At 41.5% G+C, this 14,750-nt stretch overlaps 1 protein-coding gene across 1 annotated transcript; it reads right to left on the reverse strand.

Moving 5' to 3' along the window:
- Positions 1 to 1,440: 1,440 nt before the first annotated feature.
- Positions 1,441 to 14,613, reverse strand: LOC128473906 (G-protein coupled receptor family C group 6 member A-like). Its single transcript, XM_053456129.1, has 10 exons — positions 14,540 to 14,613; positions 11,205 to 11,496; positions 9,085 to 9,300; positions 7,210 to 7,214; positions 6,710 to 7,129; positions 5,861 to 6,280; positions 5,352 to 5,615; positions 4,057 to 4,156; positions 2,673 to 2,796; positions 1,441 to 2,563 (listed from the first exon to the last, which is right to left on the reverse strand). Exons 1-10 carry the CDS (start codon positions 14,611 to 14,613, stop codon positions 1,659 to 1,661), a joined length of 2,820 nt encoding a protein of 939 aa, XP_053312104.1. The 3' UTR covers positions 1,441 to 1,658.
- Positions 14,614 to 14,750: the final 137 nt, after the last annotated feature.

Genomic DNA, 14,750 nt, shown 5'->3' on the forward strand with positions numbered 1-14,750 from the left:
GGATCCAGATCCCCTGCAGCGCCTACAAATGAAAGAAAAAAAAAACACCTACCCGCACATCACTGCACTAAAGCCTGATTATAGGTCGCACCCCCACTGGCTACATCCAGCAAGATAATGCACCATGTCACAAAGCTCACATCATCTCAGTCACCAGATCTCAATCCAATAGAGCACCTTTGGGATGTGGTGGAACAGGAGATTCGCATCATGGATATGCAGCTGACAAATCTGTAGCAACTGCGTGATGCCATCATGTCCATATGGACCAAAATCTCTGAGGAATGGTATGCCACGAAGAATGAAGGCAGTTTTGAAGACAAAAGGGGGTCCAACCCAGTACTAGTAAGGTGTACCTAATAAAGTGGCCAGTGAGGTATCTCCACTTAAATCCATACACACATTTACCCACTGACAGCCACAAACACAGATATCTGGTGGGGGCACTGTAAATGCGGCTGGGGGTTGCTCAATGCATGGGTCACGTATACTTGCTGCACTGCCCTTGCAGATTAGGAGCAGACTGTCAGAGTTAGTGCAATCTTCCCTTCTTCTGACTGTAACCTGACTTTTTGCGATACGTCCACATGACACATGCACAGGGCATGGGAGGAGCACAACACGATGCAGATCACATCTCTTTATCCCTGTGTTGCTTTGTAAATATACTTTTTAATCTACATCTATCGTCTTTCTTTTTATCTTTACCTTTCCCCCATCTCTCCTCCTTCTCATTATCTCCTCAGTTTTTTCCCTTCTCTCCCCTTATTCATTATCTCTCCTTTCTCCCCATATTTTACCTTTCTTAAGTTTTGTGGTGGACGTGTGAGATCAATTCCTACAGACCTCTGTTTCAGTGTTCCATCGCTGTGTGTGCGGCTTCAGTGCTGAGATTTGACATCATATCCCGGCACTCAGCATCAATAGCCAGCAAGTTTTGTGAGGGAGGAGTGACATGCTCCCTTTATTTTGGGCTGATTAAAGAGAGATCCATGATCTCCCCAACTAGCCCTGCTCCTCCAGAGGCTGGCAGTTCAGTCCACTTCTAGGGAGAGGCAGGGTGATACCTGTGATTGCCGCCCCTATCAAAATACCGCCTGGGTCCCACTGACCTAGCAGACCCATGTATGGAACGGCTCTGATTGCGACCCCTAAAAAGGATTATGTAACATCCTTCTGAACAATAAACACAGTCGTAGCAGCAGGAGTGTATTCCAAATAGCTGGACTTTCCTCTGACCAGGTAAACAATTATTTGAGCATTGAGATCGTGGAATCTGAACAAACCTGTGATTGCCGCCCCTATCAAAATACCGCCTGGGTCCCACTGACCTAGCAGACCCATGTACGGAACGGCTCTGATTGCGACCCCCGTAAGGAATGGACTCAGGGGAGCTGCCGCTATTGCCCCCACGTTAAAGACATCCCTGAACAGGGGCAATGGAGAAAAATGACTTTAATTATGCTGAATGCTGTGAAGTAGTTCTAGTCTCTATACAATAAGGTATCTATAAACATTTAGATTGATGCATGCGTCTGTGTATAATTTCATTTAGTGTATTTTTTCCAATTCATATTGATGTTTTCAAGAATAGCTCCATTAATCAGAAAATTATAACATGGGATTCCAGAAGCAGCATATATGTTGGCAGGAAACTGTTAATCAGTAATCTTTAACATACATGTTTTACTATTCATTTCTGGCCTAAAAAGGATTATGTAACATTTAGGGAAAAATATACAGCTCAAAAGTCCCGCATTTGAGGTTAATATGGCAAAGATCTCCACAGCCACCATGTATTTCCCTTTGGTGCTCAGATACACCGGGATCATTGCAATCCAAACACTGCAGAACACCAGCATGCTGAAGGTGATGTACTTGGCCTCATTAAAACTGTCAGGTAATTTCCTGGCTAAAAAAGCTATAATAAAACTAACAGCTGCCAGGATCCCCAAATAGCCCAGGACAGAGTAAAAGGCAATAACTGAGCCTTCGTTACACTGAATGATGATCTTTCCCTGATAAGAGTTCATGTCCTGCTCCTTAAAGGGAGGTGAAATAGTCAACCAACAGATATTAATTAGAACTTGAATAAATGAGCAGAACAGGACTATAGAAATTGGCAGTTTGACTCCAATGCATTTATTCCACTCGCTGCCAGGTCTGGTGGCTTTAAAAGCGATACAGACCATGATAGTCTTGGCCAACACAGAAGACACAGCTACGGAGAAGATGATTCCAAATGAGGTTTGGCGAAGTATGCAGGTTATATCCACTGGCCGTCCAAGGAACAGAAACACACAGAGGAAGCTCAGCATTATGGAAACAAGGAGGATGAAGCTGAGGTTCCTGTTATTAGCTTTAACAATATATTTATTCCAGTGTAAAATAAAAAATCTCAGTACTGCCAGTGTAATTAAGCAAAAGAGAACTGAGACAGATGCCATTATTGCAGTCAAGGTATCGTCTGTATAGGATAGAAATTCCACCACTTTGGGAATACATCGATCCTTTTTCTCATTTGGCCATTCATCTGCTGGGCATTTTAAACAATTGTCACTGTCTGTAAAAAGTGATAAGTGATATATTGTTAGCGATAGAGATAATAGTCTGTTTACAGGTTAATATTTTAATATTCCAATGATTCAGTACTCAGTGCAGGTCTAACATACCAGTAACATTTGATATTTCTCCTTCTGAACAATAAACACAGTCGTAGCAGCAAGAGTGTATTCCAAATAGCTGGACTTTCCTCTGACCAGGTAAACAATTATTTGAGCATTGAGATCGTGGAATCTGAACAAACAAATATGAAATAATTATCATGTACATCTTTGGGTCTTTGTTAGAGACCACAATGTTCCAATATTGTTAAGATTCATTCAGCTTGAGAAGAAGAAACAATGAGGCTTATGGGAAAAAAGTGAATCTGGTATCACATTTAAAAAATATATATATTTACTACAAAACAAGAAATGGTTTACTGGTTCTGATTCTTTAAAGCAGAGGTGGGGACGTCTGGCCCGCAGGCCATGTAAAGTCTACAAAATCATTGGCTTGCCCGCAATCACTTCCGAAGGGGCCTGCTGCTTACCTGTGTGCGTGGAACGTCTATTGTGCCACCAAGGGGATGCTGGAACCCAGTGGAGTTGCGTCACATAACTCTACTGTGTTTCTGTTTCCCCTGGGCGGTACAAGAGACACTGCTGGTACAGAGTGTGAGAAACACAGAGGGAAGCAGCAGGCCCCTGCAGAAGTCTGCGAGCAGCACCGAGAGATCTGCAGTTCAGGTAAGAGCATAGAGGAGGGTGTATGAATGAGTATGCGTAATTGATTGAGTGAATGAATGAGTATCTAAATGAGGGTATATTTGTGACTGAGTATATGTGAATGAGTACCAATGGATGAGGGAATGAATTAGTATCTGTGAATGGGTGAACTAATATTTGTGAATGTGTGAGTATGTGTTTGATAGCATGGATGTGTAAGTGGGGGGGCAGGGCACAGGGATGCTGGTTGAGGTAGGGATGTTTGGGGGCAAATATGTCAAGTACTATGCTTCCAGTCTGGGTGCTAGGCAGGTCTGGGTTTGCTGGATGGCATAAATACACAATGTCGGGCTGGTTAGGGACAATATGCAAGGGTGTGGGGCCATTAGTTCCCAAGGGGGTGCTGGCTGGGGCCATCACATGAATCAGTACTAAAAGGGGGACTTTATGGTGGAATAAATATACAATGTGGAGCTGGATTGTGGCAATACACAAGGGTGTGGGGGGCAATGGGGCATCACATAAATCATTACTAAAGGGAGGGCTGTCTGTGGGATAAATACACAATGTGGGGCTAATTGTTAAGTTGATAATTTTGTTTGGCACACAAATTATGTTATAAATATTCAAAAAGGTTACCCGTCCCTGCTTTAAAGGGTGAGGAGCACGGAGGACATTTTTATAGGGATCAAAAGTCAACATGAGACTAAGACAATTTTTAAAACAGAAGCAGGATGCAAATTTTTCAAAATGCAACAAGGTTATTAATAATTTCAAAATGTCTGACCTCGTTGTTGTTGGTCTTCCATGTTATCTCATGTGTGTTAATAGCAAGCCTCTGACCACTTGGATACCATGGCGTATACAGGCCTACATGACTGTCATTTCTTAATAAATCATACGAGAATTTCAGATTTGTAATTACGTAAGGGCGAACATATTCACCATTTTGATCAAAAACAGGCACTGGTTTTTCCGAGCCCCGTACATAATCTGTATTCTTGATATAATGATGTATCTTTTAAAGAAAGTAAAACATTTATTTAGATAAGTCATAATAATACAATAATTCTAAGTAAAAATGTATAATAAATGAAATTGCAAACAGCTGTGACCATTTTTGTGAATGGGCTGCAGTCATTGGGAATTGCAACGTTCAAGACAACTGGGCTCTCGGAAACAAGCAAACTTTTAACTTTGTTTACCCATAACAGCACACCAACATTAATATGAATGCTACCATGCGCATCACTCTAAACATATTAGCAACATTTATTGACGTTCACATATACTTAATCTTATTGTATGAAAAAAATACACAAAAAGGCACACTTTCAGTCACCAGAAGACATTGTGTGTCTGAATACTAGTGGTAATGATTTAGTTTAATTAATGGCAAAAATTTGAGCCTGCAACATCAACTAAAGTCAAAACGCATTTCATGACTTGCATACATTCAGCTGTAGGAGAGATAAATGTATGTGATGCTATTCCGTTTTAAAAAGGAGACAACTCACAGATTTAACCCGCAAGTATTGAAGTGTATGAAGCTGATTCAAGTTTATGGAGGATAGGATAGGTGCCAAAGAAATTAATAGTGAATGTATAGGTAGAGTAGGATTTTTAAACAAAGGCTGTGTTTCAACCTTTAAAGGTTCTTCTCAACTCCTGTTCCAGGTTCGGGATGTGGGCTAAGAAAGGCAAGCTGATGTTAAAGCTAATGACAGAACCAACTTCCATGTGAGACACTTGATCAGGATGTCTTTGAGGGGCTCAAAAGGAGGAGAAGTTAGGCTAGATAAGACCAAATTCGGGTCCCAGGAGGGCACCAGGGGCCTCTTGAATGGACAAAGTCTAGAGATGGCTTACATGAAACGAGAGATCCAAGGATGAACAGCTAACTGTTTACTTGATAGAGCGCTAAGAACTGCCACATGGACCTTCAGGGTGGCTGGAGACAGACTTTTATAAAAACCAGCTTGGAGGAAATCTAGAACGTTGCTGATAGAGACATTATCCCGCTGGAGCTGTCTGTTAGCACACCAGGAGTAGAAGGACTTGCGGAGGCTGGTAACTTGCTACCGGCTCTTCATCATTGTTTCAGCCACCTCTTCGTAGAGACCAGCCTGAATGAATCTCTCCCTCTCGGGAGCCACGCTGACAACTTGAAGTAAGCGGGATTCGGGTTGAGTACAGGCCCTTGATGGAGCAGGTCTGGCTTTTTCCACAACCTCTTTGGAGGCTTTATGGACAGAAGGATTAACTCTGGGTACCAAATCTTTTTGTGCCAGTCGGCAGCTATTAGGATCACCCGGCATCTGTCTCTTTTGATCTTTCGGAGAACCCCTGGTGATGAGAGGAGGAGGGGGAAAGATGTAACCCAAATCAAAGTCCCAAGCTTGGGAAAAGGCATCCAGAGCTAATGGACGGCCCGCCGATGACAGGGAATAAAACAGAGGCAGTTTCCTGTTGGCTGCCGTCGCCATGAGGTCGATCTGTGGAATACCCCAGTCTCTCGTGACTTGCAGAAATGTTGCAGTGTTCAAGCTCCATTATCCTTGAATAATGCGATTGTCCGACAGTACTCTCACTGCCTTTCCCCGTAACCTGCCAAGAAAGGAGCGCCTTCTAGACTGCCAGAAGTTCCAGCACATTGATATGAAGACGACGTTCCTGGTTTGACGAAAAACCTTGTCAAACAGGCTCGGTCCAAACCAGACCTGAACTCAGTCTTTTCACCTGAAGCCACCATCTGAGGGAAAGACGAACACTGGCTGGAATGGCAACCTTTCTTGAGAGAGCTGGAATGTACCGACCCCATGTCCTCAGGATGAAATACTGTACTGGACAAATATGAAGAAGAGCCTATGCCCGGGCAGGCCTCGTAGACACCATCATTCCCAGAAGGCGCATGAGCAGCCTCAGGCTGGAGAGACGTCTGGATCTTGTCCCCTAGCAGGAAGATCTTTTGACAGGAAGTATCCAGGATAAACCCCAGGAAAGGAATCATTCTGGTGGGAAGCAACAATCCCTGACAGCAGTTTGGTGAGCGTTTGGCAAAAAATACTCCAACAGAACTTTTAACTCCTTCCTGAACAGATCTTTCGCTGAAGCTTCAAAAGATATCTTAGCTGCTCCCTCTGCCTTCCTGTCAATGGGATCCAGGAAATGAGAGGAATCCTCCAAGGGAATAGCGGATCTTCTAGTGGCCCTGGCCACTGGAGCATCTATCTTGGGAGATGAACGCAGCTCAGAGAAATCTTCTGGAAAAGGGAACAGCCTTGAGACTCTTTTGGAGATGGTTAGTTTTCTTTCAGGAGCCTTCCACTGGTCAATAATAATAGACTTCAAGGCTTCAGGGACTGGAAAAGCCTTGGGCTTTTTACAAGAACCTAGAAAAAAACAGACTGTTCTCCCTCCACGTCTAGAGCGGCCCTCACAGCAGTAACCAGCTTGTCCACCTCTTCTGCTGGAAAGAAAAAGGTTTCTTCAGAGAGCTCCCCCTCTTCTGGAGATTTGGGTTCCTCCAGGTGCCAGTCATTTTGAAGCCCGAAGAACCATGATCCTGACCCAAAGACCGGAACCCAGGCAGAGGATCAAGACAGGATGTCTCAGGCTGGGGCAAAGAATCCAAAACCGATGATCGGATCTGCTGAGAAGTGGACTGGAGCTCATTCTTCATCTGCTCCTTGAAACCAGAAATGGACTCCTCTCTGGCTTTCAGGCATGATGAACAAAATTTCCTAGTGTCGTCAGACATAATAACTTTGCAATTTTTAAAGGCAAAATGCTTTGTCTTGGATGTAGCCTTTTTAGGAGCTGGAGATTCTTCAGGGAGGCCTGGCATATCTAACGACATCCTGATAACAAAGGACAGGAGACGGTTAAAATATAAAAATAAGACAGAAGCAGAGAAACTCCCATGGACTGATAACCTTACTTGGGCTAAGAAGAAGAAATACACCAGAGCAGAAAACCAGGATGTCAGGACTCTTCATCAGAATCCAACTGCAAACCAACAGCAGAGTAAGCAGGAAAGGACAAGAAAGAACTGTGAGTAAGGGGGAGGTTCTGGGGGTTTAAATCTTTCCTGCCCCATTCGGATAGGCGGAGCCATTTCCTGTGCTACCGGGAGTGACAGGGGAAAATTAACTATATATAAAAAAAATAATAAAAAAAACAATACAGCAAGCTCAGTGATGTAATTGTGACATCACTGACATACATAAGATGTACATTCCCTCGGGGCCCCCCAACTTCAATAGCTAGTCTGTACCATCATTGCCCCTTGCCCCCCTCCTTTCAACATAAAACATATGTAAACACAAATTACACACACTTACTCGTACTCACCAACACACATTTCATCTCACCCAACTTACACATTCATGCTCACACACACAATTACGCATCCATGCTCACACACACACACAATTACGCATCCATACACACACAATTACGCATCCATGCACACACACAATCACACATCCATGTTCACACACACTACACAATCACACATCCATGTTCACACACAGTACACAATTACACACCCATGTACACACAGGAGATGGCATGCAAAATAACACTGCTCAGAGGGGCAGCAGGTGAAGCTGTTGATGAGGCCAGGTGAGGGAGGTGGGGTTAGTCCATAACAGAACTATTGTGACAACACAGCAGAATCAGAGTTGCAGGTATAGAACCACAGCAGACCACAGGCTAGAGAGCCTGACTGGAAAGCTGGAGTTATGAGTTCAAGTCCGGACAGGTAACTTAAAGGGGTCTGTAGGGTTCTGGCTGATTCCTGAAAGGTACCTTCTGACCTGAGCTGCACCGATTCCAGTTAGAAGGGACCTTTCTGAGCTATTTTAAATGACAGGAGGAGACAGGCATGCGATAGGCATAACGTTATATTGATTGGTTCTTATCTTCCAAATTCTATGTTTCTATGTAAGATTGGGGGATGATACTTAGACTCTACTTACTTATCTATCTCCATTGTTACATGGTGTACGTTGTCAGTAATAGTTCACTATTTAGTCAATTGAAAAATCCCAACATGTACATGTTTTACAGCTGAGAGAGAAGTAACCCTACTGTTTTCATGAATGTTCTATGTTCTCTAATATTTGTAATCAATTAAGTGCATATTGTTGAATATTGCGCTTGATGACGTCTTCAATATGTTCATTATAAGAATAACAAACAATTCCTCATATAGTGTCTATCTAATATTTACCTGGTGTTTGAAATTTGTTCTTTTTTCTGTTCTATGAGGTGCAGTATTTAAATTTATGCTTTCCACAGCATGGGCCATAAGATTTACTGCAAAATGCACTCGTGGTGAAACACCGGTAAATAAATCTGTTCCAAGGTTACCCAAGCTTTCTTTTCCAGTACAGTTATGAAAAGAGATTCCATAAAAAAATTTAAATATTTTAATTTTTAATGAATTTAAAGATAAACATTGGAGATATAGGGAATAAATGTCTGCAAGTAGTTCATCATTTGGGAATTTGGAGGGTTTGATATCATTGAAATAATTTTCGGTTCCAGGAAAAAATATAGGAAAAAGTTCAATACCCAAACTGCCATTAAATATTTTGATATTAGTCATAAACATTTCATCCTTTGAAGCCCAGGAAGGGGGAAGAATTAGTGTCTTACTGTGAAAAACATCTTTTAAGACAAGCAGTGTGCTAATAGAAGCATATGTTAAGGCGCCACAAATCACAATAACTTGAGCAGAAGATTTTCTAACAATTTCACTGATGTGATGTAAATTGTTTTTGATACCCCTATGTATTGTGTAGGCAACACAAATACCCTGATCATTGAGATATTTCGTTAAAATAAGACTTTGTTGATTTCCACCATCATCATTCGATGTAAATATTCCAACCCAGGTCCAGCCAAAGTGTTTCAGCAGGTCGGATATTATAAAGAAATGGACATGTTCATTCTGTAGTGCCCTGAAAAAGTGCGGGTAGACACGTCGATCACTTAATGAATAATCTGTGGCTCCATAGCTGATCTGCAAAATGTGAAAACGTTATATCATTTGTAATCACAATTTGTACTAGAGAGATTACATTTGAACAAGGACCAGGCGATATTTATCTCCGTAAAACACAGGATTTTCTTTCTTGTACAAAAATATATAGCAACTAGACTTGCTGGCCAAGTCTTCATGAAAAAACCTTCGTATTCCATGAATATTCACCTGTGTTCTTTCCGGCGAATATTTGTGTACATTATTCGGGGTCATTTTTTTTCTTTGTTTTTTTTTTTTAAAAGGTGTTAATACGGTAACAATACGCAACAGCTTTGGCGCCAGGATTTTAAAGGTTCTGCCTCCTGCCCTAAACCTTTTTTGACTCTTTTTGATTACGATATCTGCCTTATCCCTTGCTGTACCATGTCATTGGTGAATACCATCTCCCTGCCTAGTGCTCTTGAACCCTCACATAACATTCAAGCCATCATGGAGTCAGCGGGAATGGCGGAGGCGATCCAAGCTTTGAGCCACCAAATCGTTGCAAGCACAAGTACAGGCCCTCCAAGCCAGACCAGCCCCTCCACCACTATATATACAGGCTATATTAACATTATGAAGATAAACATCTTATCTAGACTGTTGTGCCTCTTTCTGTCAGGTTCTACCCTACTCAGCCTGGAGTATTCAAAACTTTGTGATGCTCATGTTATTCTACAAACACTAGTGGACACCCTTCTCTCTCTGGAGCACCCAGGCCTCGTTATTGCAAGCACCTGGGCCTTGTTACCTGGATTAAGCCTGTCTATATAAACCTACCCTGCCCTTCAGAGCCTTTGCATTAATACTAAATACATTCCCTAAATACGTTGCTTCACAACCCCACCTTCCCACCAGGTTTTGGATAGTGCTTTTGAAAGAATATTTATTTTGCCTGCCCTGGGACATACAGTATCTCACAAACGTGACTACACCCCTATTATATCTTTTCATGTGACAACACTGAAGAAATTACACTCTGCTACATTGTAAAGAGTGTACAGTCTATCCAAATTGGGCCCAAAGTGTCATTAATTTGTGTGGCCACCATTATTTTCCATTATTTACGCAACATTTCCAAAATTTGTCCATTCCTGACTGCCAGCACGGCAAAACAACTAATCAACTCCCTTGTAATCTCCCGTCTAGAGTACTGCAACAACCTACTTACTGGCCTCCCTCTCTTCTGACTATCCCCCCTCCAGTCTGTCCTCAATGCATCTGCCAGACTAATCTATCTCACCCGACGCTCTGCATTGGCCGCACCTCTCCATAGCAGAATTAAATTCAAAATACTAACTCTATCCTACAAAGCTCTCACTAATGCCACTCTACCTATCCTCCATCATTAAATATACTTCAGCCCACCCTCTAAGATCCAACAATTACCTGCTCCTCGCATCTGCACTTATCACCTCCTCCCATGCCCAGGACGGCACCAACCCTCTGGAACCCTCTTCCCCGTGATGTCCAACTCTCACCAACTATACCCTCCTTCAAACGCTCCCTAAAAACTTTTCTCTTCAGGGAAGCCTACCACTGACATAAACATCAAAACTTCTCTCTCACCCACTTAAAACCCTTATTTCGACCTACATTAACATCACTCACTACCACGCAGTTCTCACCTTACAAGGTCTACTATGCTAGCTCAAAGAGGGTCTAACTCCATGACCCCCTGAGACCTTTCCTTGAAAGCAGACCGGAGCCTGCATTAGCACTTCCATGTGATATCCCTGGCAAAGCAAATACTTTTCGGTTCTAGAGGTTAAGTCTGTGCTGTATTTTTTCACCGGTTGGACAGACAAAGAATTTCTCTAATCTCGGTAATTCCAATCTACAAGTCACAGCCACTAGTAGAGAAAAAGACTGGTATTTAATTAATTAGATTTGAATGGACTCACCTGTGTATGACCGTATATCCCGAGTATTTGCGCTATGGGCACAGTGGTGACTGAATAGTGATCTCCAATAAAACCAGCCACCTTCCCACGTTCAGAACAGGAATAATTAGGGATAGTCTTCCCAGGTCCAGACAAAATTTGTAAAACACTTTTTACCGCCTTCCTTGTATCTAAGCAAGAATCATAAAAATGGTATCCCAGCGTGATATTTGGTAAAATATCTGTGTCTTTGTTAATTTGTTCAATGGCAAAAAGAAAGATGCGGACATGCGCGTACAAAAGGTAGAAAGGCCTATGGAAATGTAAGGTTTGACATTTGTACTAAATTAGTCTCACAAATTACATGTAAGTAAATGAAAATGCACTGGCGAAGAATGAGAAGCAAACAGTTTATAGGCATTATTACAGTGTGTAAGATTAGAAATTGGTAGTAAAGAGGTACTGCTGCCACTCTGTGGATGTTTTTTTTATAATACAACCTCTTTTGTATGATGGAAAAATGAGGCATAATTTAAATTCATGCTGGAGATATGGCACAAAAGCACTTTACAGGGAGACAAATAAATAGAATATGATGGCAGATAAGGACCATTCGGCACATCTAGTCTGCCTCTGATGTAGAGACTTCAGACCTTAGTCAGTCCTTGGCCTTATAAATAAACAAAAGTAGATTTGGACAATGCGGACCTCCTGTCTAGTCTCTTACGTACCTTGCCAATATTAGTCATCTCATATAAAGACTTATTAAGAAGACTTCTCAATTTGTTGGCTATAAGAAAGGTCATAAATTAAATTTCCCAGTAACTGAGATACAAGATAAAAAGGGATGAGAGGCACAATAACCTGGAATTTCACAATCTGTTAAAATAGTTTTATTCATACTAAATGATGGGTAATATACAGAAATATAACAAAAGTCCTACCCATCCTTATAGAACAATCCTTAATATGTGTGGGTGCACAGGGAGAAACAGGAAAATATGGTAAAGAATAGAAATGTTGTAAATGTTTGTAATTTGTAAACCCCTTCACCTCTGTGCTGTTGCAGGAAACTGTCTCCAACTGTGTCAAAATTAATTAATTAAAATTACCTTTTGTTTGGCAAGCTGTTTAATTAATTTCGAAATATTACTGTTATAAAAATTTCACCTAATGGAAACTAGGATCAGAGTGAAAGGGCCAGCATTATCTTATAATGTCCCCCTTCTAAAGTCATAAACGTCAATCAACAACAAATAGCAACTTAGCAAAAGGGGAGAGATGAGGAATAAATGCAGATCTTGAGAAAAAGTAGTTACAATACCCTTGCCCTTGATATCGACACAAGCTGAGGCTTCAATACATATAACTTGCTTATTTTAATCTGTAAACACACTTCCACATTAAAAAACCTTTCCAGTTTCCATTGAAAAAACTATTAGTCTACTTTTAAGTCATATGACAATGAAACATTCCCTTAAAAGTATGAATACCTTTTTATATGTAATTGAATAATTATTACAGTACTAGGAATAATGTTTCTAACTGCATTTAGTCATACATGTGAAGCATCTGGCAGAGCTGAAAGATCAGAATTTTCAATGCCCTTTTTTTTTTTTCTTTCAGGGAAAAAATCTCTATTACACGTTTCCTCCTGAAGTGCCAACAGAACTTCTCGCTCCCTTGTAAAGTGAGTAAGGACATCTCTGACCTCCTAACTGATCACGCACCTTGTGCCTTTCCTCTGCTTACAGCAGGTCTGGAAGGGTACCTATTGTCTGAAGCCAAACAATTAGGTGTCGTAATAGGCTGCCTAGGGATGGTGGTGCCATGTCTAGCCACCAAAATCTGTATAACTGAATAAAAAAAGAAAAAATAAAGTAAAGATAACTTACGCCATACAGATCATGTGCTCCAGAGGTGCTTTTGTAAACTGAAAATCCTCCACAGCCGAATGTACAGTGAACACTCCTCCGATTATAACATCTCCATCTTGATAATATTCATAGTCGTCGAATGCTTGCCTTATTTGTAATTTACAAGCCGATTCTGAGTTTTTTGTTGCAGATTTGCAAGGTGTCAAACACAGACCAAAAATAATCAGTAACACACTAAATGAATATAATCCAGTCATAGTTTTAAATATTATTATTCTGGACAATGCAACATATCCCATAATAATACAGAATATCATGATGTGTGCAGGGTTCAGCTGCATGTTTCAGTACATGGTGAGATGCAGTCTGTGTCTCCTGTAAATGAATTACAAGCGACTCCGGTCCCCCTGTTTTATACACTAAGGCGTAATACATTTACCAGCATTCTGAATTTAGCTCATAGGTCTGTCTGTTGGGAATCACAATTCTGGCCTCTTCTCCAAATATCTAATGTGCACATGAGATCAATCACCAAGCGAATTCACAGCTAAATAAAAAATGCACAATTATTCTGTACAGTTAATTATAATAGTCATTTATTTTCCAAAAAGCAAAAAATACAAATGAATAATAAGAATTAAAATAACCCCTTAATGACAAAGCCCGTACATGTACGGGCTCAAAATGCATTGTTTTCAATAGGTTTAGGGACCGCCCATTGTCCTTAAGGGGATAAATATGTTTCGGTTGTCTGTTTATTGGCCTTTATATTAAAAGATGGTCGAGACACAGAAATGAACTATGAGTCATCAATTCACTGACTCACTGAATCGTTCAGAGCAACTCTGAATCGAACACAATTAGACTTTTATAACTAAATACAGGATTAATCTTCACTGCCCCCAGGATTTAGATTCCCCTTAGTTTGCACCCCTTTACCTCTAACTGCACCTGCATATATTAAATATGAAATTAATTAATTAAATTAACTCCTCAATCCTCACCATGAAATTAAACCTAAAGACCCCGTTAACCATAACTGCCCCTAAATTAACCCCCACCTCCCCTAATTTTCAGCACCCAAAATATTAATCTTATCCTTACTGTGAGTTTAGTTGCTGAGTAGTGTGGACTTTAGTTGCTGAGTAGGAGGATTCATTGACTATAATGAAAGGGGTGGGTCCAATCGCTAGTGTGACTGCAGGGAGGGACTGAGAAGCAGTAACTGCTGTGCCTCACATTGAGTGAACCTTTCTCCCCACCTTTTTTAAGTCCTGTCGTGGAAGCATGAAGTCTATTCCTACTGACCTCTGTTTCAGTGTACCATCGCTGTGCATGTGGCTTCACTGCTGAGATTTGACATCATATCCCGGCACTCATGATATAGCCAGCAAGTTTTGTGAGGGAGCAGTGAAGTAGGGGACTGACGTGCTCCCTTTATTTTGCATCAGTTAAAGAGAAATCCATGATCTCCCCAACCAGCCCTGCTCCTCCAGAGGCTGGCAGTTCAGTCCGCTTCTGGAGGGAGCTGGCAGGATGTTGGACAGGGCCATAGGAAGGTTGAGGCGAGCTGTGAGGAGGCGCAGAGCCGCCCGATCAGCAGCTGCATCCTGCAGGACTAGTTGGGAGATCATAATCTCCCTCTAGTCGGCTCAACATTAGGGAGCGCAAGGTCTGTCACTTTAGACCT

Source organism: Spea bombifrons, chromosome 2 (genome assembly GCF_027358695.1).
Source record: "Spea bombifrons isolate aSpeBom1 chromosome 2, aSpeBom1.2.pri, whole genome shotgun sequence".
Lineage (NCBI taxonomy): Eukaryota > Metazoa > Chordata > Amphibia > Anura > Pelobatidae > Spea > Spea bombifrons.